Source organism: Diabrotica undecimpunctata, chromosome 7 (assembly GCF_040954645.1).
Source record: "Diabrotica undecimpunctata isolate CICGRU chromosome 7, icDiaUnde3, whole genome shotgun sequence".
NCBI lineage: Eukaryota > Metazoa > Arthropoda > Insecta > Coleoptera > Chrysomelidae > Diabrotica > Diabrotica undecimpunctata.
The window spans coordinates 7052418-7078089 of NC_092809.1; the positions used below are offsets into that span (position 1 = coordinate 7052418).

General features: G+C 33.6%; 1 protein-coding gene across 2 annotated transcripts; it reads left to right on the forward strand.

Annotated features, from left to right (window-relative positions):
• The first annotated feature begins 2164 nt into the window (after positions 1-2164).
• On the forward strand, positions 2165-25059 carry LOC140444940 (hyaluronidase-like). Of its 2 annotated transcripts, XM_072536647.1 has the most exons (5): positions 2165-2295; positions 10546-10880; positions 16135-16450; positions 21725-21929; positions 24755-25059. In XM_072536647.1, exons 1-5 carry the CDS (start codon positions 2213-2215, stop codon positions 24914-24916), a joined length of 1101 nt encoding a protein of 366 aa, XP_072392748.1. In that variant the 5' UTR covers positions 2165-2212; the 3' UTR covers positions 24917-25059. The 2 variants fall into 2 exon arrangements, with proteins under 2 accessions (XP_072392748.1, XP_072392747.1); XM_072536646.1 differs by lacking the exon at positions 2165-2295 and having other exon boundaries at positions 10277-10880.
• The last annotated feature ends 613 nt before the right edge of the window (positions 25060-25672 follow it).

The window sequence follows — 25672 nt, forward strand, 5'->3', positions numbered from 1 at the left end:
CGAAGCCGTCGAAGGGATAGTAAGACTAAAATAAAGACAAGTAGATAAGAAAAGTTATTGGAATGAAAACTAAGGCAAGACACAGTGGCGCACCCAGAGGGATTTTGGGGGTTAAACCCCCCCCTCGAGTCCTATTCCGACATTGTTATTTACACATTTTATGGACTCAAAAAAAAAATTTCGGTGATCAACCAAACCCCCCCCCCCCCCCCAGAGGCAAAAAAACTAGATTAGCATGGTGTAAGATGGAATTGGAAACACGAGAAAGAGGCCTATGTTCAGCAGTGGACTTTTGGGGCTTTTTTTGTCTTTATAGAGGGGGGCTTTGGAATCTTTCAAAAGACATCTCAGTCTAGGACGCCGCTTGACTGACTTTAGTGCAGTATTCGTTCTTCGTACTCCCGGCGATAGTTCCCGAGGTACTCTAAAATGCCCTCCCGTCTCGCCGAATCTACGCCGAATGCCTACCTGCTAAACTAGATTCTCCTCTGTCATCCATCGATCCGTAAGCGAAATAGCTGCTACAAGGCCGGCATCACTTCTGAAGCACTACCTTCATTCATTCATTATCCATTCATCCACATCCATACTCCATTTATTAGCAAGGAGGCTCCCTGTCTAGTTCCAGGTAGTGCGTAGAAGACTATCATCGCTCCTAGTACAGCATCATTCCCAGACGGGCATTTCCTCCTTCCCCACAGTCTGACTCACGCATTCTAACTCATACAGTCTGATCCACTTTTCTAGCTTCAACTTCCAGCATCTTTTACTCTTACCCTTGCTGTTGGTTCAGCTGTCTTTCTTCCTCTTCTTTTTTCTTGATCACTACACGATATAGTTGTGTATGTTAGTCCAACCTGATTTATTTTCAATCATTTTCTCAATCATTTCTTTCACTGTAACAAAATTCACACCTGTTTCACTTTCCATTATGTTCCTTTCTGCTATCCATCTGTTGCAATCTAACATAGTATGTGTCACAGTGTCCGAGTGTCCACAGTATAGGCATTCATCTGTGTCAGTCTTTCCGAACCTAGAGAGGTAGGCCCTAAAACACCCGTGTCCTGTGAGCATCTGCATCAGGAAATAATCCAGTCGCCTGTGGTCACAGGATTTTTGAGGCTGGATGATGACGACTGAACCATAAGTAACTGTCGGTGTATCACTGATGTGTATAACCAACAGATTACCTTTGGTTTCAATCTCCAGATTTTACCTACAACTCGTCTGCAGTTTCAGAAGGGTCGCGTAGCCCTGTTAGTTATATTGTTAATATGAGTGCTCCAATGCTATTTAGGGTGGCTCCAATGCTATTTAGGGTGGCAGTGAATAAAATTAAGATACCTATGATGGTAACCAACGTTCTGAAAGGACATGGTACATGAAGAAGAAGTGTTCCAATTGAGTTTGAAGTCCAGGGTTACCCCTAGATACATTGGTTCTATCTAGTTCCTCTCCAGATAATTTCAGCTCACTGGGTCCAGTAAGCTTTATCTTATTAGCAAATACTACCAGTTTAGTGTTAGAAGGGTTCAAAGAGAGGTTCTCTTTTAGACACTAATTTTCTATGTAATGGAATTTTGATCTGTTTCGCAACAGTATTGGGAAATCCAGAGCAGCACCATACATAAAAATGTATAAATCTTTCTCTTCTACATCTATCCTATTAATAATTTCCGTTTACAACGTCTACCACAGAACATTGCACATATTTTTTCCTGTGCTTTTAACAGGTAAATCTTCCATTGAATCATTTATAATTTCTCTCGTATTTATTCAGTTTTCTCAAATGGATCTTTACAATACCTAGCACTTCTTTATTAAGTAAAAAGAACATTATAAGCTATCAAGTAAACATTCATCCTTAATATATTTAAGTGATCTTGAAAGGCGCAAACACTTCACACAAACGTTCTTTGTAAGAATAAGTATGACTTATTCCTCAAATAAACTACTTTGCCTGACATTAATAAGATCAAAGAAGGCGCAGTAAAAAAAGTAAGTAAATATAAAAATCAATTTATCGTAATTATCTATTGTGTCACAAATAATTATTGTTCTAATTTCAATCGGCATCGTATATAAAGTTCCAGGTACTTATTGCATGTACTAATTTGAATAAAAAAAATATTTATTGTCTTGCAGCTGATAATTGCGATTTGTATATAAATAGGTGGCGGTGCATTGAATATGGGTTGTAAATCCTAGAAAAATGGGTGACATATTATTGACGAAAACTGTGGTTTTTGTAGTGTTCTTGTTAATACAATTCACCAAAGAAGATGTCCCTACGAGGTTAGTAATATTATGTTCGCTGATACCTGTGGATTACGAATAATACACGAGGTCGAGGCAATAAGAGACCTAAACCTCATTTGAAACATTTTTGGTAATTCACGTTTGAAGTTTTTGACAAAATCCTGAAAACAGATTCTTGTATTTTATAATGTTTACCTTTATTCCTTACGTAATAAATTATTAAATATATTTTTTTTATATATAAAAGGGCGCAAAAGAAAACTGCATTAAAAAAAATATTAAAATAATAAATGTGGCTTATGATCTTTTTGACAATAACAAAACGAATATAAATTTTAAATGTAAGAATATGCCTACACTATTAGTTTTTATCAAAAAGAAAATCGGTTTATTTATCACCGTCTACTTCCTCTGTTTCATCTACTTGGTTATAGTGTTATTTATATTAAGGTAGGTAAATGTACCATAAGAAAAATACAAATTTTGTATATAAACGGCTTATTTATTTGAATAAATAAAAACTTTAATAAAACCTAGCCTAATTCGATACTTTTAAAATAATATGTTTATAATTAGGTTAATGAAAATTATTCAGAAAATAATCAAAACTATGGGGCTGCAGATGTCTCTGTAGTTGATACTAAAACAAATGTTGTGACCGGTGCTTATCAAAATAATCTAGTGGTTGACACTGAAATATTTTTATCCACTACCATCTCATGGCTTGCTCTATTTGGGAAATCAAGCTGTTCTCTTATTTGTTTAAAATCGATGACACTTACATCATCTGAATTTAATTTGAAGCAAGTTCTTTCCATATTACAGCAAATATTCGCTATTATTTCAGCTTCAGTTTTTTAAATAACTTCCTGAATAACATAGACGAATTTATGAACTCTTTTTCCTCCTGGAAATTTAACTAATACATAGTTCCCTTCTTTATAAGTATCTTTAGTTTTTTCAGAATTATTCACTGCATTCCTCAATTTAAAACTTATATCGCTAATATCTTCACCTGATTCTACCCACCGATCATCAAACTCTGAATCAGAGGAAATATCGTACGTTCTTTTTGTGCTTGCATTTTGTTCTATTTTGTTCATTTTTATTAGCTCACGTTCTTCTTTTTTAGTTTGTATTTCTATGGCTCTTTTTTCCTTGTTCTCTTCATGTCCCATTTTAGCTTGGCTCTTTTTGGCTTGTTTTCTTCATGTTCTATTTTAGCTTTTTCCTTGTTCTCATGATACTCCTGCCACTGTTTGGAAGAGGCCACGGATGGTATTTTTCCCTCTTCTGTTTTTTCCTTTTGATAGTTTTGGCTCAGACTCAGGCTACAGAACTTTTTTAAAAGGTGAAGCTATTATAACATTTGAGACATTTGGTGTAGGGGCTTGCGTAGTTCACATTCTTCTTTTTTAGCTTGCTTTCTTACTTACTTAGTCCTAAGCCTTTCTACCGTTAGGTGTAAGGCTGGTGGGGTTAAGATTTGCAAGTTAAGATTAAGAGGAGTTGACAGGATTTGATGTAATAAAGGATATGTACAATAATAATACAAATACGGTGAGAACCAACAACGAGGAATCCGAAGAATTTACTACAAGTCAAGGCGTCAAACAGGGATGCGTGTTGAGCCCACTGCTGTTCTCAGTGGTACTGGATGAAGCAATAAAGAAAGCCAAGAGAAGAATGAGAAAACTAACATTAGGATACTGGCAAATGAAACAGACTCAACTATCAGAGCTTCTATTTGCAGACGACATGGTTTTGATAGCAGAAAACAGAGAAGACCTACAGAACAACCTTGAAATCCTAGAAGAAGAACTGTCAAACATAAATATGAAAATAAATACAGAGAAAACAAAAACAATGATAATTTCAAATAAGAGAAAGACACACGCAATACAATTAAACAGAAAACAACTAGAACAAGTGGAACATTTTAAATACCTAGGAGCAATAATTGAATCAAACGGTAAACAAGACATGGAAATAAATGAGAGAATGGGACGAACAGGAAGCTTATTTAACACTATGAAAACAACATTTTTGGGGAAAAAAGAAATACCGGAGAAGGTAAAAACGGCAGTCGTTAAATCAGTAGTTAGACCTACAATCATCTATAATAGCGAGTCATGGACATTGACTGGGAGACAAAAATCTCGAGTCAATGCTATGGAAATGAGGTTCCTGAGGAAAATAGTAAGTAGAAAGAGGACAGACAAAATACGAAACGAAACAATCAGACAAAACCTAAAACTAGAACCAATAAACGAAAAAATAGTAGAGGGACAACTAAGATGGTTCGGGCACGTGTGTAGAATGTCGAATGAAAGATTAACAAAACGAGTGTTTGAAACGAGAATGCAAGGGAAAAACAAACGAGGAAGACCAAGAGTTAGGTGGGTAGACGAAATCAGAAAAGAAGTTGAGAAGAAAGGATTGACATGGGAAAGTGCACGAAATCTAACACATGACCGGATAGCATGGAAACAATAGTGCAAATCTAGCTTGTTTTCTATGGCTCTTTTTTGCTTTTTCTCTTCATGCTCCATTTTAGCTTTTTCCTTTTCCGATGATACTCCTGCCACTGTTTGGAGGAGGCCACTGATGGTATTTTTCCCTCTTTTGCTTTTTTTTTTCTTTCGGTAGTTTTAGCTCAGGCCAATAGAAAACTTTTTTAGAAGGTGAAGGTATTATAAATCTGAAACATTTGGTGAAAGAGTTTGCGTCTTTACTAACGGGTTGTCAATTTGTGACGTACTTGGTGGAAAAATGTCACGTGAAGTCGAGGAACCTTGAAAGTAAAACGTTGACTGAATTACATTATTATTAAGAATGCTATGATGTTAAATTTAAGGGATCGGTGCTTGAGTCTGTAATTTTTTGACGGGTGTCATATGTACATCTGATGTGATGGTCACGTCATATTCATTTGCAGAATTGTTGGGGATTTCTTCTAGCTGTTTTTTTCTGTTTATCATTTTCTTTACTCTTGCGGTCATCATCTTGTTCAGTTTCTTCTCTCTCCTCTTCTGTTTCCTTGTTTTATAATGTAGTACATTTTGCCTGATTATTATCATAGACAATTGTTTTGAAGACAAAAAAAGTGACACATATTCTTTATCTCCATTCCATTCTTGAGTCTCTCTAAACTGTAAAAGTTTTTTGAATATTCTCTTCAATATTTCTTAAAGTTCGATTTGAAGTGCCATCAGAAAGTTAACTCCTTGATTTTGTCTCACCTGTTATGGTAATTTCCTGAGAATTCCAAGGCACTAACTTGGATGAACTACAATTTTTTCTTCTCTTGTTCCAGATCCACTCTCATTCTTCGACGTCGTGGCGTAATTCCTTCAACCTTATATTTCAGAGTGGCACGAGAAACTTCGCATCTTTGCTGCCCTTGCAACGACCTCACCGAGTTCGTTAGCTCCTTGGTTGCGTTAATAAAAAAGATTTTATTCTGCAAAATATTGGCGGATATTAATTTAAATAGTGAATTAATTCAAAATGTCAATAACTTCGCAGCATATCAGACACATTACACAAGAGCTAAAAATCCTAACCGTAAATATTTATTATCAACAACTTATGCAATCACTCTTATCTATAATTTGTACAAGAAATTCCTGTTGCGACAGATTTTTTGTTGCCTATTTTTATCGACAATTATTATCGTAGGACATTTAACAATGAATTTAATCTCCATTTCCATGTACCACATACCTGTAGTAAATTTGATAGCTACAAAATCAGAAAATCTATCTTGACCGACGAGGAACATTGCATTATCCTTATTAAAGATAGTACTTAGTTACACCAATCAGGCCGACTCAACTGATCTAAAGTTTATAGTGAATGGTCATTCATACCTACCCAACGATGCAGACTTTGAATCAATAGAGAATTACTCCAGAGAAAAGGAAATTTATGTCCCAAACGATTGGTATCGTAATGAAGTCACGAAGACATGAATCGTTCCACTTCACAGATGGTTAGCGGAGATTTTAAAAGCGCCTGCAACCTCAAAAAAGCACTCACAAAAACTTCACTTCAGAAAACACTTTAAATTATATTAAAAAGAAACACTAAATAAAGAATGGGACTTTTCCAGCGAGTAAAGGCCAAGCTCAGAACTAGAATCTCAACACAAACAACAGACAAACAGATGAAGATCGAAAGATGGAATGTGTCTAAATTGGAAGAAGAAGAGGGAAAGAGACAATACCAACTAGAATTGAGAAACAGATTCCAGGTGTTGGAAACGAAAGAAAATGAAAGAGAAAACATAGACCAGAAATGGCACTCCATTAAAACGATCATTACAGAAACAGCAGAGAAGTGTATAGGTCGGAAGAGAAAAGCAAAAAGAAATAAATGGTTTGATGAAGAATGCGAAGATACCTTAAAAGAAGCAAACGAAAGAAGAATCGACTACCTAGCAAACCCGACGGATGAAAAGCGTGAAGAATACAATAGAGGGAGAGCCATAGCCAGAAGAACAGTAAGGAGAAAAAAGAGACAACATTTACAACAACAAATTGAAAAAGTAGAACGTGAACACAGAAGCAAGCAAAATAAAAAATTCTACAAAGAAGTAAGACAACATAAGAAAGGTGCATATAAAAGAACACCGAACTATGTGAGAGATAAAAATGAGCAAATGATTACAGCTGAAAATAAAATAATCGAAAGATGGGCTGAATACTTTGAAAGTCTTCTAAATGTCCAGGTAGACGCGGATGGAAATAAAGCAAATTGTGAGTACCAAACGGCCGAAAAGAAAACCACCAAAAAGAAATAATGCCAAAAGAATGGAGTGGCTGTATTATCGTGCCAATACATAAAAAAGGCAGAAAGGATACATGTGGCAACTACAGGGGAATCTCACTAATCGGTATTACATATAAGATATTAGCTTCAGTTGTACTAAAACGATTACTGCCATATACAGAGGAAATTATTGGCGATTGTCAATGTGGCTTTAGGCCTGGAAGATCAACAATCGACCAAATATTTACTATCAGACAAATGCTAGAAAAGTATTGGGAATATAATAAAGAAGTACACCAGATCTTCATAGATTTCAAACAAGCATATGATTCTATAGATCGCTTAAAAATGTGTGTCAACAATTCCTTTGCACAAGTTAGAATAGGAGGCAAAACTTCAAAGGCTTTCGGCATAAGCACCGGACTCAGACAGGGAGACCCGCTGCCCCCATTACTATTTAACCTAGCATTGGAATATGCAATGCGAAAAATCTATACCAGAGTCAAATCAGACATAACTGCCAGAGGAGCAAAGATTATTCTCGCATTTGCAGATGATGTAGATGCAGTAGCACAGACAACACTGGAAGTTAAGGATATAGTATCGAACTTTGAAGAAGCAACACTAAGCGTAGGCCTGAAAATAAACGAATAAAAAACTAAATACATGGTCGTATCAAAAAAGGAACAACTGCGAATAAGACAAAACATTACCATAAACGATCATAATTTTGAGGTGGTCAAAGAATTCAAATACCTAGGAGCAACAATTACCAGTGAAAACACAGGAGAACGGGAGGTTGAAATACGAATACTGGCGGGGAATAAATCATTCTTTGCCATTCAACATCTAATGAGGTCAAAGCTTCTCTCAAGGCGTGCCAAAATCCAAATGTACAAAACCATAATACGACCAGCAGTGACATATGGAAGTGAAACATGGACATTGAGAAAGAAAGAAATCAATAAGCTATTAGTATGGGAACGCAAAATCCTGCGAATTATATATGGTCCTTGCAGGGACAGCGTGACAAATGAATGGAGGAGCAGATACAACAATGAAATAGAGACTCTCTTCGGGAAAGGAAACATCGTAAGATACATAAAAGCCAATAGATTAAGATGGGCAGGCCACGTGGTACGGAGTGATGACGACAGACTGATTAGCAATGTGTTTTGGGAAAGACCAGATGGTAGAAGATCGACAGGAAGGCCTAGAAAAAGGTGGAAAGACGCAGTCAGGGAAGACCTGGAGATAGAAGTAAGGCCATGGGAAATAATAGCACAGGATCGGAATCAATGAAAGGCAATAGTAAACGCGGCAAAAATTCACGAAGAGTTGTAAAAGCCAATGATGATGATGATGACTTTTTCAGCATAAGCATTCTGACAAGCACAAAAAACGGAGGACCGAGATTATTGAAAAACATTCTACAAGACCGACTTTATAACAGTCCTCGACCAGTGATTATTCTGAAAAAAAAACGAGATATGTCTGACTTATACTGTCACTTATCTAACCTGTACATTATAGTTATTTCAATAATCTTATTACATATGAATCTCTTGCACGCGTTAGTGATTCAGGAGCACTGACAGATAATGAGTTTCCAGCGAGTAATGAACCTGGTGCATAAATCGTGCAATGTTGTTTATAAATGATATTGATTTGATTTTCTGTATCTTTTTCTATCCAATAAACTATTTTATAATTTTTTAAGTCATTTCAATTCTTTTTCGAAATCATCTCTGTATAAATTAGTTCAATATACCTCCATCAAGAGGTTCACGTACCCATTACTGATACTGACATATGTAAGGGATCTTCTTCCTATGCCGTCCCCATTAACGGAGGTTGGCGACCACATTTATAAAAGCTTCTCTGTCTTTTGCAACGTGGAATAATTCGTCTACAGTCATGTTTGTCCAGTCTCGAATATTTCGCAGCCATGACTTCCTCTTTCTACCTATTCCCTTTTTGCCATCGACTCTACCCTGCATGATGACCTGCAGAAGACTATATTTATTATTTCTTAGTATGTGTCCAAGGTATGCAGTCTTGCGTACTTTTATCGTTCTCAATAATTTTTTGTCTCCACCCATCCTTCTCAGCACTTCCTCATTGGTGACCCTGGCAGTCCATGGGATTCTCAACATTCTCCGGTATATCCAAAGTTCAAAGGCTTCAATCTTTTTAACTATTTGCGCTTTTAGTGTCCATGTTTCTACCCCGTACAATAGTTGCGACCAGACGTAACATTCAACAAACCTAAGTCTCAGCGCAGTATTCAGATTTTTGTCACAGAACAATTGTTTGAATTTTAAGAACGCTGCCCTTGGCATTTCTATTCGTACCCGGATCTCTTGGTCTGGATCTAATTCTGTGTTGATGCAAGCTCCCAGATATTTATATTTTGTCACTCTCTCTATTTGCTGTCCACCAAGAGTTAGTTGTTCATTATTTATTGGACTCCTTGATACTATCATAAATTTGGTCTAAATCTGTGTTGATGTCAAGTCCCATTTGAATGCATTTACTATTTATTGCATCTAGTAAAGTTTGTAGTTCTTCTATACTCTCAGCCATAATTACCGTGTCATCTGCAAATCTCATGGTGTTTATGATTTCTCCACCAATTCTTATTCCCTCTTTTCTTTCCCATAAGGCTTTTCTGAATATGACCTGTGAGTACACGTTGAAAAGCGTCGGAGACAAGACGCATCCTTGCCTAACCCCTCTCGCAATCAGTATATTATTTGTTTCTATATCGTTCACCTTTACTACTGCTTTCTGGTTCCAGTATATAGGTAGCCTTAATAAACTCAATGTAAGGGATAATTAATATGATTTGTTTGTAGTGAATTTAAAGTGATCTTAGTAAAAGCTTCTGTTTCTGAAAATGATGTTAAACTGACATACACCACTGTTATTATAACCGCCTCATATCATAATGATGGTAAAATCAATATAGCGTGACAGAAAACAATAAAATATCGTTAAATCAACATTTTAAACTTTACAAAATCCCTCGAGCTAGAAATATGTATTATTCCGAAACTAAACTGTTTACACATTAAAGTTTTACATATTATTATAATCTTTTCAATAAAAATCAAGATATGATGCACCTTATATTTTTGCCAAGAATGTGGCATTGATTCAAATATATCCTAAAAATACGAACTAATCGATGTTTTTCCAATAGTCTAGACGAGTTTAAACAAAAGAAAATCCGGAAGAATTATTGTAATTCACTCACACGCAGCGGCAAAAAAATGATAAAAATTGGATTATTTCCAGTGTTAGACTCGAAATCCGTGACGCAACAGACGGAAAATGGTGCCAAGATTAAAAACTAGTGCAATAATATTAAAGTAAATTAAAAATAAACATTTTAAAATGACGTAGGCAAAAGAATTACAAAATGCCAATCTTACAGTTTCTAACAAAGATTTGGCTATGTCGTGCATTGTTAAAATACAACTTTACAATTTGTTGTGTCTTATATTTTAGCAGAAATATTCGGCTGGAGCCCCCATTACATGCGAAAAGCAGCAGACAGCGAATAAAAGCATACTGGAACATTCCAACCTTCCAATGTGATACTTATAAGTTGAATTTTACTACGCTAGCCCAGAAATATGGAATAATTCAAAATGAAGATGACAGGTTTAGGGGAAAATTTATTAACATTTTGTATGATCCTGGTAGTTTTCCCGCAATTTTAAAGAACAGCAATACGACTTTGTTGAGAAATGGTGGAGTGCCTCAACAGGGAAATTTGACGTTGCATTTAAGTATTTTTGAGAATATTCTGAATCAGCTAATCCCGAACAAAGGATTCTCAGGTATGTTTTATGATAAAAAATAGTATCCGTATTATCCAATGGGCCAACATTCAAAATCTTTTTATATAATGCATCTTAGAGTGAAGTGGTTGTATGTTACTTAAATTTTAAAAAGGCTTTATTAAAAGTAATTAAGTATTATACCTATAGGAATTGGTTATTTTTCGTTGCACGCTAACCACTACGGTGGTGAAGCTTTAGGAGACATTCGTTGGACTTTCTGAGTTTGAATTTGTATCAGCCCAAGTGTCTGATGAGGCCGGGATAGGCCGAAATGATTCTTAACACATTATTGATACCAATTCGAGCACGGGAAGTTTAACGAATTTGTCCTCCTAGGCCATATATTTGGCCATTTAATTCAACAAAGGGATAGCAGCTTTCGCTAGAAGATTTAATATTTTATAATTTATATATATATATATATATATATATATATATATATATATTTATATATATTTATATATATATATATATATATATATATATATATATAAATACGTTCGAATTATCGGGTAAAGTGGTCTGTAATGAAAATCTTTCTTTTGTCTGAGATACTCAATATTTCGCTATTTATTTAATAGCTTCCTCAGGAGTAAACTAAAACAATTTGAACATTCCAAAAAATGGCGTACAAATACATTTTAAAACACTCACAGAAATTAAAAGATTTCGTAAATAAAAACTGACATTGAAGTATTCGAAATATTGAATGTCAAGATTAAATTGTCTTAAGCACGTTCGTTACAGCTATACGATAAAAAATTAAAATTATTTCAAATGTAAAAATAAAAATAACAATAAAAGAAACATTCTTCTTCTTCTTCTTCTTTTGGCATCATAACCCAGGGTGGGTCTTTGCCTGTCTGGCTATGTCCTTCCATTCAGATCTCTCTTGTGCCCTTCTTCTCCATTGTATTATGTTCATTGTTTTCAGGTCGTCTTCCACGTCATCCAACCATCTCGTTCTGGGCCTTCCTTTTTTTCGCATTCCTATGGGCTTCCATTGTAACATTTTCTTTGTTGTTTTTGCATCGTTTTGTCTCTGCACATGTCCCAGCCATGACAGTCTTTGACTTTTCACAAATCTTACAATGTCATAACCTTCATTTAACTCATTAACCTCGTCGTTTCTCCTGATTCTCCATGTGCCATCTTCCTCTTGTACCGGGCCATATACTTTCCTCAGTATTTTTCTCTCGAATGTCCTGAGTTGGGCTTCATCTTTTTTCGTCATTACCCAAGTTTCACATCCATAGGTTACTACGGGTCTAATCAGTGTTCTGTAGATAGTCATTTTGGTTCTTTTGTCTAATAATTTCGATGTCATCAATCTTTTATTGGCCTAGTATGTACGATTCCCGCTGGAAATACGTGCATTAATTTCGCTACTTACGGAGTTATTCTGATTGATTTATGTGCCGAGATATGTAAAGGCATCCACTCGTTCGATAGTATAGTTGTCTATTGTGATATTATTTTCATTGTCAGTTATTCTTTTGACTGTCATATACTTCGTTTTTGCTTCGTTTATTTTGAGACCTCTTTTTCTTGCTTCAGGATCAATTTGTTTGAACACTTCCATTAGTCGTGGCTTATTCCTACTAATGATGGCTACATCGTCTGCATATGCAGTAATTTGTACTGATTTGGTGTTTATATGGCCGGTTATATTGGTTTTTCTGATGACTGCCTCAAGAACTAGGTTGAATAGCATGGTTGATAGGGCATCTCCCTGTCTTACTCCCATGTTGATGTTAAACAAGGGAGTCAGTTCCCTATCTACTCTGACTGCGGCTTTTAAACCCTGCAATGTCATTTTTATGAGGCTGATGTATTTCTTAGGTATACCTAGATTACAAAGGTCTTCCAGCATTTTGTCTCTTTTCACACTATCAAAAGCTTGTTTAAAGTCTATATACATATTATATAGGTTCATGTCGTATTCATAAGCTTTTTCTTGTATCGTTCTTAGTATGAATATGTTATCTGTAGTGGCTCTATTTGGTCTGAATCCATTTTGATAATCACCAATTATATTTTCAGAGTATTCTAATAATCTATTGTAGATTATACCAGAAAGAATTTTGTATATTACATTTAGCGATGTAATTGGCCTATAATTCTGGCATTCCCTCTTATCTCCTTTTTTATATATTGGCTGTATGAGGCCAACTGTCCATTCCTCTGGCATTTGCTCCTTCGTCCGTATTAATGTTATTAGGTAATGGATTCTTTCCCAGAGTTCGGATCCTCCATGCTTTAATAATTCTGCCGAAATTCCGTCCGTTCCTGGTGCTTTATTATTTTTTAGTTTATTTATTATCTGAACTACTTCTTCATAACTTGGATTTTCGATGTGCGGCTCCGCCGTATAATATATTGTCTCGTCCTGATCATTTTCGTTCTCTGCATTTAGATTTTCTTCGAAATATTGTTTCCACCTCATTATAATTTTTTGCTTCTCTGTTAGTAGATCTCCGTCCTTGTCTTTGCATATCGTTAGTTTTGGTCTAAATGACTGTGTGCTTTCTTTTATGCATTTATAGAATTTTCTGCTTTCGCGTCTGTTGTTATGCTTTACGATTTCTTGTACTTGTTTTTTCTTTCTTCTGCATATTCTAGTCGCTTGTATTCTTTTCTCGCTATAAATCTCACTGCTATTTCTTGTATTTCTTTGAAGTTGGTTAAGCCTAGCTTGCCTTTTTTCCTCTACTGCAGTTCTGCATTCATCATCATACCAATCCGCATTTCTTTGCCTTTTGGCTTTTCCGACAGTTTCCTCTGCTGACTCCGTTATAATTGTTTTTAATTGTCTCCATTCCTTCTCTGCAGTATCTTCCTCTCTAGTTCGGTTGAGTTTTATTTGGAGAGCATTTCTGTAATCTTGTCTTTTTGTTGCGCTTTTGAATCCTTCGACATTCCATTTTTTGATTTGAATATTTTTCCCTTTTGCTACTGTCGCTATTTTCTGCCGTAATTTTGCCCCTACAGGGCAAAAAAAGAAACGTTAGAAGAATGATATTTCTTTGATGAATTATTAAGGTTTGTTGTTATTAAGATGAATGTTGGCTATTTTGAATATTTATAAATTTTGTTCAATATGTTACAATATATGTTACTTAACTGTCCAGTGTCCGTTTTATAATTTAAAGTGTTTTTATTTTTGTTAATGTAATACATCTCAAGAAATAATCTACTTTTGTAGTTATCAGTCTGTGCCAAAATGTGAGCTTTGTTATAATAACAAATAATAATTAATAATAATTAATAATTAATAATTCATCAAAGTTATATCATTCTTCTAACGTCTGTTTTATAGTTATTTTTATTTTTACATTTGAAATAATTTTAATTTTTTATCGTATAGCTGTAACGAACGTGCTTAAGACAATTTAATCCTGACATTCAATATTTCGAATACTTCAATGTAAGTTTTTATTTGCGAAATCTTTTAATTTCTGTGAGTCTTTTAAAATGTATTTGTACGCCATTTTTTGTAATGTTCAAATTGTTTTAGTTTACTCCTGAGGAAGCTATTAAATAAATAGCGAAATATTGAGTATCTCAGAAAAAAGAAAGATTTTCATTACATACCACTTTACCCGATAATTCGAACGTATTTATAAATTATTTTTTGGTCGAAATATATATATATATATATATATATATATATATATATATATATATATATATATATACATATATATATATATATATATATATATATATATATATATATATATCGCTCATCCGGAAGAACAGTGTCACAAGTAAAAAAACATCATTTTTCAGGAGAAACAAAAATAGATTTTTTCGATCATAATTTAGATGTCTGTTTTAAACTTTAATTGCTAAAATTTTCAAATCAAAAACGATGAATATGGATAAGTGAATGTTTCTAATTGTGTAAGAAGCAAAATCAAAAAAAATATGATATCTGATTTAACAAAGAAAAAAAGATGAAAATTTTGACTTATGTCACTTTTCTTTCAAAATGTTGGTCACTTTTTTAAAAATTAATGAAAATAATAACTTGAGAAATGAAATATTATTTACAATATGAAAATTATCTTACTAGTATAAAAAAATAATATTAAACATATAAAAGAAAATAAAGCATCATAGCATGTAATTCGTCTTTAAAAATACAAATATATGCCATGATGACAGTAAAATTCTCCTGTTAGTGATTCCATAGTAAATTATGAGGGATAAACAAGGAAAAAAACCTCATAATACTATTCCGACATGGTAAGTATTTGTTCATGCATTTAGTTTACCTTCAATAAACACCAAATTCTGATTTTATATGTTTGTTATTTAAAAAACATAAATGATGTGTCCTCTATATGTTACTGATTTACCAATACTGGTATTTTCCTTTTAATAACTTCCTCTTTCAATATGGGTAACCAGATCCTACTACATTCTGCTGAGGAATTCGCGACACATTTGGTCTCATTTAACATAATTTATGATTTTTTCTGACGGATATTCTCAAGTTAAAGTTGATTTCATGTAATCGAATGAACTATCTTATAAGTAAAGTCGTCCCAGGACCGCAACTCAACAATATTGACAATATCATTTTAAAGTCGTCTACTTTAAAATCTATAATGTATGTCTGAATTGTCAATAAAAATGAGTCAGATAAAATTAAATTATTAGAAGAATTTTTGACTAAATAACAAAAAAAAACAAAATTTGTTTAATTTACTATTTGTATTTTGAGAACGATTTCCGAAGTGGAAATTGAAACGTCAATAAACGCACTTTAACCTTTAATTGTGGCTTATTCCCATTTAAATAGTAATTACTTTAAAATGCCACAAGAAAATAGCTTCAGAACAATATTAAGATATATATATATATATATATATATATATATATATATATATATTATATATATATATATATATATGTATATATATATATATATATAATATGTATAATATGTCGTATAAAAGCAATACTTGAAGCAACCGGTTATTTTCAATGTCAGGTACGCGCGCGAAATCAATTTTAAATAAAATTTATATCAATTCGACTGTGAAAATTCGATATATTTTGATCAGAGTGTCCTATCGACAAAACAAAATGCATTTTAAAGGTGAAGAAAGCAGCAATTTTGGTATTCTTTTTTTTTAATTTTTTAATACTACCATTGTACATTTAATGCGGATATAAATTGTTTAATTGTTTGTGGATTCAGTGCTGTATAAGTGTATTAATGGAAAAATGATTATTTTAGGTATAGGTATAATAGACTTCGAAAGTTGGAGGCCTATTTTCAGACAGAACTTTGGAACCCTGCTAGAATACAAAACTCTCTCGATTTCCATAGAAAAATCGAAACATCCTTTATGGAATCAAAGCCAATTGACTACAGAAGCTACCAGGAGATTCGAGAAGGCGGCAAAAATTTTTATGGCTAGGACGTTAATACTAGCCCAGAAAGTGAGACCTAAAGCTACTTGGGGCTATTATGCGTACCCTTATTGTTTCAATATGTCTCCAAATAACATGAAGAGTCTTTGTCCTTCAGAAGTAAGGGTAGAAAACGATAGGTAAAAATTTACAGTAACGCCATTTTAACAGAACATAGATCTTAATATACTTATCAGATACTCGTCGACTGATTTTAAAATAAGTAAATCTAGAATACAACACATTATCTTTTATCTTTTGGTATCTTTTGGTTTGACAAAGAAAAAGAGAGGAATTATAATCTGCATGACAGCGGCAAAACACTAAATACAATGTCATGAATACAACACTAAACGTTGAAATTAAATTTTATTTACTATATTTACATGAGCTCTAATATATTCGTTAAAATTCAGTCGGGTTAGAAAAAAAAAAAGGCCCAACTTTGCATGGCGAGCTGTCCCAAATTTTATTATTCTAACCTTTAGGGAGATCAATAGGAATGTAAATTTAAAATCGCGACTGAATCCAACCGTTGCGTTAGCGGCCATCTTGAATTTCCATTTTTCATCCTATAATGCTCTTTTGTAGTCCTATTTTCCTTATTTCTTTAATTTTGCCCTACACTTTAAGTTTATGTTGAAAAAATTTATTCACCCCATCTTTAAGTATCTTTTATTTTCCGAATCTAGATCAAAGACAGTTATTACCAGATTATTCTTAATTCTTTCGTTCTCTTTTCGCTACTTTTTTGCTTAAGTCCATATTTCTGCCCTTTTCTTTTTCCATTTTATCCATATAGTTGTTTAAGCTCCTATCTAAACTGGTTCTGTTCACCTTTTATTTCTTGGACTTCTATAGTTATTTTTGTTACATTGGCAGTCAGTTTTTCTAACATTTTTAATGCTAGATCCATTTATTTTCTTTTAGATTGTTTTCACTTCACCCCACTATTAGCTTAAATTAAATTTAGAAAATGGCGTTGGAAAAGACTTGGCGAGACGTTTCTTATAAAAGAATTAAAAAATTTGAATTACAGGTAGTGGTTCCTGAGATACAACTGGTCAAAGTTGACCCGCATTTGACACCAAGTTACAAACAATAGGATGGTAATCTTTACCATTACCTTTTTCTTTCGGAACTCTTTCTCGATAAATATTTTCATATCTCCAAGGTATTTATAACATAGTATAGTATAATAATAAAAACCATCGGTATTGCACGTGAAAAATACCAAAAAAATTAGGTTGAAGAAATTGAATTTCAAATATCAAAATCGGTACCTATACGTAAAAAAATATATTTTCTTGGCTTCTAATAAAGCAATTTTTGACTTAATTTTTCTTAATCCGGCGTAAATCCAATAGAGCCATGTAAAAAACGCGTTATCAAATGCCAGACATGCTTTAGTTTAGTTATAAATAATTTTATTTATTTATACCTAGAAAGAATAGAAAAGGCTAGAGCAAATTTCAACAAAATGAGAAGAGTTCTATGTACCAGGGATTTAAAACTGGAACTAAGAGTTAGTTTGGCGAGGTGCTATGTTTTTTCGACTTTATTTTATGGAATGGAATCTTGGACCTTGAATGCGACATCAATGAAAAAACTGGAATCATTTGAGCTGTGGGTGTACAGAAGAATTCTGACAATATCATGGACAGAACACGTCACAAACAAATAGGTTCTGGGAAGGATGAACAAGGAAAGAGAAGCATAGGGAGGCGTAGAATGTCATGGCTGCGCAACCTGAGAGAGTGGTACGGATGTACATCAAATGAACTTTTCAGAGCAGCCGTCTCGAAAGTCCGAATAGCTATGATGATTGCCGACCTCCGCCGCGGAGATGGCACTTGAAGAAGAAGATTTATACCTACTCCAGTCGTCAGAGACGAAAATGCCACTGACGCGAGCGGTTCGAATTTATATAAATATATTTATTTATAAGTTTACAGTTCGGTAATGTCTTATCAACTAACTCAAGTCATAACAGCGTTGCATATATATAAAACTTATTATATACTAGAATTTTCTGGAGTAGTCCACCTCTAATTCGCCTCTTTGACGGGTCGATCTCTCCCGCGCTCGATATCGCTGGAAGCTTCTAGTCGCTTTCGAGATGCAACCGTTACATGGGCCACGCCGTATGCATGTTCGTAACAATACGAACAAGCTGAATTTTTCTACGAATATTAATTTTAAACCGCAAAAAATACGCACAAATATTTTTGTGTAGAATAAACCGTTGTCTCAAAAATATCGCTTAAAGGGACCGGTGATGTCGAATGTCTGTCTGTTACGCGCGCGAAATCAATTTTAAATAAAATTTCTATCAATTCGACGGTAAAAATTCGATATCTTTTGATTAGAATGTACATCAGCAAAAATCAAAAAGCATTTCAAAGGTGATGAGTGCAACTAGCATATATTTCGCATCTTTTTGTTTTATGTTTCGTCAATTGTTTTTTACATGTACCTACATGTTGACAGTCAATTAAAGGCTATTCATTTCTTGGTATTGTTTATAGTTCTCTATGTTTGTTTGATCATATTTTTAATTTTTTCTTTTTTAACTACTAATCTACATGTTGACAGTCAAGCTAATCCCATTCATTTCTTGATATTTTTTATAGTTGTCTATGTTTGTTTGGTCTTATTTTTAATTTTTTCTTTTCTGATTTGTTAATTTACCTTACATTACGATTTAAATCTTATCCAACTCCCAACTCAGTTTTTCTTGGTACTCCTATCAGTAATGCTTTCAATAAGTTTGTTTATAGTTTAATTTTCAGTATTTTGTAAAACACACATGTTGCTTAATTATTATGTTGTTTTATTTTAAGAAATTTCATACATCTCGAAGATGTCAAATTCTTCGATGTGATAAATCAAAATATATGGTCAGAAAGTGAGTGAAAATCAAAACTAAATTCCATTTTCTAATGCTATTTTTATGTGTTTGTACTTTTTTATTAATGTGTCTGTTCCTTGTACATAGTTTCCTGTCTTATAGAATTTCCGTATTATGCTAATGCAAGCCATCTGTACCCTAATCCTAATCACATTTTTACGGTTTCATTTTTTATAAATCAAACTAACATTTGTAAATATTCATTTCTGTCAAATTGTAGCTGTTTACTTTATAAATATATGTTTCGTCCTACTAGGACTCATAGAATTTGTTTTATTTGCTTTATTCTACAGAAGAACTAAAACTTACAATTGACAGTTGACAATCGGAATCACTCACGACATTGTGAACTAGTGTTGCCAAGTAGTTACAAAATTCCAATAGGTATTCCTTATAATATTACAATTCAAATAACAGTTTATTAGTCAAAGTATCAGCTAAAATTAAGTCCTTTAAAAAATGTTTTTTTATATCTATGTTTTGCCCTTTTGGAATTTTCATTACTCTTAGACATTAAAATCGTACTTTTATTATCACACCATAATATTTCTTATAATAATTCTTTTGACAATTATATACATGAAAATTCCCCAGTATACCCTTGATATTGATTAAGTCTTGAGCTGTTTGTGCTGCTGCAATGTACTCAGTTTCATCTGAGTTGATAATGCCACGAAGTTCTGCTTCTTTGAAAATTACAATACTGGTTTACTAGCATGACACATCAAATCAAACGACGTGAGACGTATAGTACATACATATAATGTAGGTATATATCGTACCATCAATATGTATATATATATATATATATATATATATATATATATATATATATTAATGTGATATTAAAAGTCTGAGGTGCGCCAAGCAATTAATTAGCTAATTAATTAATTATTTAAACTTATTTAAATGATACAATTATGATTCTATCACACTATTTAATTTTCTTATCTCAGGGTTATACTCGTGCTTCAATATCTATGCTTTACATATGATAGGTAAGGTCCAAAGAATACCGGAATAATAAACAAATATATGATACATTATATATTGAAAAAAAATTCACACTCAAATATCTTCAATAAAAAAATATCTCATATAATGATTATCAAAATTTTGTTCTACGTACGTGAACCTTCAAAAATTAATGGTATTTATTTAAGTAAATTAAAATTTCAAGTCAAAATTGTTGTTCTAAATCTCCTCATCAAAATATTCCTATCTTTTCTACTAAAGCAATTGTTAAAAAATGTGTTGTTAATAAAGAAAAACTGACAAATGGTAAAAACTATCTCTCTGATGATGAGTTGTCCAAATCCTTGTTCCTTGTAGCCTACACTATCTATTCTTAGCAGTCCCCTAGGTAATCAGCAATCTTACAACAAATTATTGCGAACCTATCGTCTTTAATGATCTTCAAATGCAAGTATCGTTCAAATGATGCTAGCCTCCTCTCCTCTCGATAAACTGAATCTCTCTTTCCGTCCTGAACAGTGACTCTTGGAATATAAGTAGAATAATATACCTTACAATATTTTACTGGATAAGCTTCCGTCAGATACACTTACTCCAAGAAAACTCACAAACATTCACTTCTACTGCTTACTACCTATGGAGAACCACCAGAGAACAACGACTGTTCGCCTTGAACCCTTGGAAAAACAACTGATTATCTTTTCTCCCTCAAAAATCTAGCTAAACTCTCATTCCTACATACCTATCCCACTTTTTTCAATCTCCTCCAATCAAAGTTCGTCACACTTATCCCCATCTACCATTTAGATAACAAACAACAATTTTACCTACAATTATACATTTCCTAAAAACTATTAACATGCTAATCGGTTTCTACAAATTCTTAAGAACTAACGGAGAATTATATTTTCTAAATATTTCTATTCTATTGTCTTATTCACTGTTTATCGACGTACAAGTCTATTTGGAAAACCCGCTCGCATTGTTTACGATTTCACTAAGCTCACTCACGTCACGCGAATATATTTTACAAAGAAAATAATTTATGCATATCTTTAAATTTTGTGTACTACAGGTAATCCAGGATAATGGACTTTCACTGAATATTTTTAGTTTAATAACACTAATACGTCGCCAAAAAGAACTTTGTTTATATAAACGTTGACTTAAAACCTACAAATTAAAGGAGTAACGCAGAAAACACAAAAAATCGCACATTTAACTTAATTATCCTAGGAATTTTAACTGTTAATGGTCAATAGTGTCAAAGTTTCCTAATTTACTGGAGTAAACTTGCCTGCGGTTGCATCAATTACAAAAAGCATTACAGCGCGGTAAATTTGAATTACTCCTCCAGTTTAAAAACGAGTTATAGTCACATTTTATCTCGAATAATCGTAGGAATTTTCATTTCAATACCAGACATGATTTTTTAATATTGTCGTAAATTCTTATGTATTTTCTCTTCCAAATCAATTTTCATCTACAACTAACTTACTGTAAGATTATATTATTAATTATGTTGCAGACTTAAATGGCTGTTTCAACTGTCAGATAATTATTATCCATCCATTTATATAGGAAATTCATCACTTACTGCAACTCAAAAAGTACAAATGATCGAGGGAAGAATAGAGGAGTCCCTTAGAATAATGAAAACCCTAAATATTAGGAAAAATATAATAATCTACTTTTGGTATAAATATCAAGATACAAATAAATTTCTGACAAAGGTAAGCTTATATTATACGAGGGCCATTCGTTATACGGTTACGTCGTCATAAGGTTACCATGAGTTTTAAAAATAGAGTGGTTTATTTTTGTTCTTAGCCTTATACATAATTTTAAAACTTAAAACGTAAGCTACATGTGCTAGTTTGAAGGCTAGATTGTGCTAGGTCAGTGGTTCCCAACCTTTTTCCCATGATCGCCCCCTTAGACAAGTTTCACCAGTTATGAATACTACAATCGCCCCCCCCCCCGCCCCAACACCCAATTAAATTGAAACAAATAATAAGTCTATACAAAAGGTAAGTATCCATATTTATTTATTTTTACATTTCGTAAAATGATAAATGGTTATATGTGTGTAAAAGAATTGTTAATGGCTTCCTTGGGCCTGGTGTCCCTCACATAATCTCTTTATGTCTGGCTCAATGTTGTTTAATAACAACCTCAAATCCCCTCTTTCTATTATGTCGAGCCTATTTCTTTGTCTGTTTTTCAATATACACACAGAACTAAAACCTTTCTCCACTAGATATGTAGTGGGGAATGCCAATAATAATAATTTGATTGCATTCAACAAGATTGGATACACTTCTTTTATCCGCGGCCAAAATCTTTCGTACCCACACTCCCGAAACAAACTTTCAATTTCAATATCTTGTCTCAAATCAATTAAGTTTTCTTGAAGAGAAGGACATACCGTTGAAACTTCCACGCTGAAAGGATTGATAAACCAAGTTGGCACTTTCAGACTAGTCAAATCTTGGAATCGGGACTGCAGATCTTCTTTCAGTGTTTGAAGGTGGAGGCAGTATGTTTGAAGATCCTCAGAATCACCACAAGAAGATTTCAAGTTGGGGAATTTGGTCAGATCTCTTCTCTGCATATTTTCTTCAAAAATAGATAGTTTGTCAATGAATGCTCCGACTACTCCCTTCGCTTTGGCCATATTTATGTTCTTCCCCTGTAGTTGCAGGTTCATTTCATTTAATTTTTGAAAAAAATCTGATAAATAAGCGATGTCATTTCGCTTCTCTTGTAGTTATGTACTCAGTGTGGGGTCAGTAGTATTAAGAAATTCAATAACAGTATCGATGAGACTGAAGAACCGCCTTAAGCAATTGCCTTTAGAAAGCCAGCGGACTTCCGTATGTAGTAGTAATGTATTAAATATCACATCATTTTCTTCACAAAGTGTACGAAATATTCGATCATTCTTTGGTTTTGCTTTAATTTTATTTACCGCATCTATGACAAGTCGAAGAGAATCGTGTAACCTCCCACTCAAATTCTTGGCAGCCAAATGCTCTCTGTGAATGACGCAGTGAACACACAAAATTCCAGGTACTGCTTGTTTCAGATGTGCAATAAATCCCCGATGGCGTCCTGTCATCGGCCATTTCTCCATTGTCGTCAATGAATCGGACATATGACAGCAGCAAAGCTGTGCTCTCAGGGTACTCTCGTCAAGTTGCACAGTAAACTCTCTGCTTTTCAATTTGTTGCAGAGAACATCTTCACCGTCCTCTTCAAGTGATCCATAAGCCCAGACGGCTTCACGGCTTCGTTTGACAAAGATTTTGCACAAATGAGACACAATGGTAGATTCTTATTTCCTGGCAATTCAATGAATCCATATTTTAAATACTCCGTTGAGTACTGCCGGCACTTTTTTTTAGGTGCTGACATTTTGGGAGCAAAACAAAAGAGTAATTAATTACACCTTATTGAGAAGGCAAAGAATAAAAACACTATCTCGCAATTCTCAATAAATGATTATATTGCAACGCGTCGACGTCTCTGTCCGAATTCTAACATTGTGACTAATAATGATTCTAATATTGTGACGCCTTGTGTTCGATAAGATAAGTGGTTATGTCCGAATTGAAAGACAGACTTAACAGTTTCACAAATAAATCACAGTATCTTTATTAAAATAACAATTCACTGAACACAATGACTGTCAGTTGAAACAAAACAACTTTATATACCACACTACAAAACTAGGGAACGAAAGAGTCCACATTTGAAGTGACGACAACCGACAAACGTACTTCTCATCATTCTTATTTCACTTCTCTCTCTTTCTCTTTTGAGCGGATGATCGCACAATACGAAAGCTCGATCAAAGGAGAATGCAGAATTCGTTATAATGTATAATTATAACGATAATGTATAGAATTAAATTGTAATATGATTCATAGCTCTCTGTGACTAGACGAGATGTTTGTGTTATTATTACCTGCATTGGTATACATATATTTACTTTTTATTATCCTATGGATATCCGATCGAAAGTATTGTATTTTTCTTCTCTTTTCTTATTTTTCTCAATTACCCATTTCTCGTTTTCCGGATGCTAAACGCCCCCCTTATCGCCCCCTTCGCTCTATCGCCCCTTGAATATCTCAAGCCGCCCCCCGGAGGGCGATCGCCCCCAGGTTGGGAATCACTGTGCTAGGTTGTATGCGGGGTGGGGCACAACAGTCCAGGCATCACACCACTTGACAATCGTACTTGCCGGTGGTTTTGGATCGCGCATCTTTGTCTTTTTAATGTCTAGCGATAGCTGTCAGAGTTAACTATTGTTCCAGAAGGCTAAAAGTGGGCCAATCCTGGCCCAAAAGACGGTTACTATGACTTTATTTTTATAAATAAATCTTAGTTAGATACAGATATTCCTTTAATATTTATTGAAGTGGTTACTATCGTTAGTTTCACACGAAACCGTTGATTATTCATCAGTCTCGTTTTTTCTGTTATTCGGGTGGCCTATTTTTATATATATTTGTATAATAAAATAAAACTTACTTTGATATTTATTTTTTAGTCAGATGTATTCAACATATTTACTGTCCTAGCTAGCGCCAATATTGACGGAGTAATACTATGGGGTAGCAGCAATGATGTAAATACTCGAAGCAAGTGTGTAGAATTATATAATTATATCGATGATATACTAGGGCCAGCTTTAGTTTATAATTTTTCTTAAATATTTATATATGTTAGGTACTACTTCAAAAAGCTACATTACGATGATTTTAAGAAAATTATTAAAGCACTTACTTTTTATAAGTTTGTTCAGACAATTTTTTGTTAAATATATAACTCAACAACATATAACATTTTAATTTTATAATGATTTCCTCAGTCTGACGCTTCTAAGAAATGAAACGAAATCAAGAATGAAAATTAAAAAGAAATAGTAGAGAAAAATTTATAATATTTCAAGTAGAACTATTAGCAATAGATTTATGTGCTGAAAAAACTTCCAAATTAGGCCAAAATATGTATTACCTCTTATAACCAACTTCATCGGTGACACTGACAGTCAGTAACAGCTTGGAACTGCAAACAGTCCCTTAAACAGCTGACGAAGCACAATAATATTGCTGATATTATTACTAATGAAAGAGCTAGTATTAATAACAATCATAATACTAACAGATCTATTTAATAGATGTCTCCTTAATACCAAATCACTAAAAACTGAAACGAAAGTCTAGTAATACTTCTACACAAAAAAGGGACAAATTTGACCTAATGATTTATAGACCTGTACCGTTGCTCAGTCAAGTATAAAAACTGTTTATAAGAATTATTAATAACCGGATGACTTACAAAATGGACGTGTAGGTTTTTGGTATAAGCCATTCCACACTTACTGACCAACGGCTTCGGGCGGATGAGTTGGTAAGTGGAAGGGCACTCTTATGTCCTGGCGATAAGAAATTGGCACCGAAGACGA

What these genes read in the sequence shown, in the direction of transcription:
- LOC140444940 (XM_072536646.1), top strand. Translation starts at nt 10,457, where the DNA reads ATGCCAATCTTACAGTTTCTAACAAAGATTTGGCTATGTCGTGCATTG. An exon ending in CCCGAACAAAGGATTCTCAG is followed by an intron (nt 10,881 to 16,134) that starts GTATGTTTTATG and finishes TGATTATTTTAG; the next exon opens with GTATAGGTATAATAGACTTC. An exon ending in CAAATAAATTTCTGACAAAG is followed by an intron (nt 21,930 to 24,754) that starts GTAAGCTTATAT and finishes TTTATTTTTTAG; the next exon opens with TCAGATGTATTCAACATATT.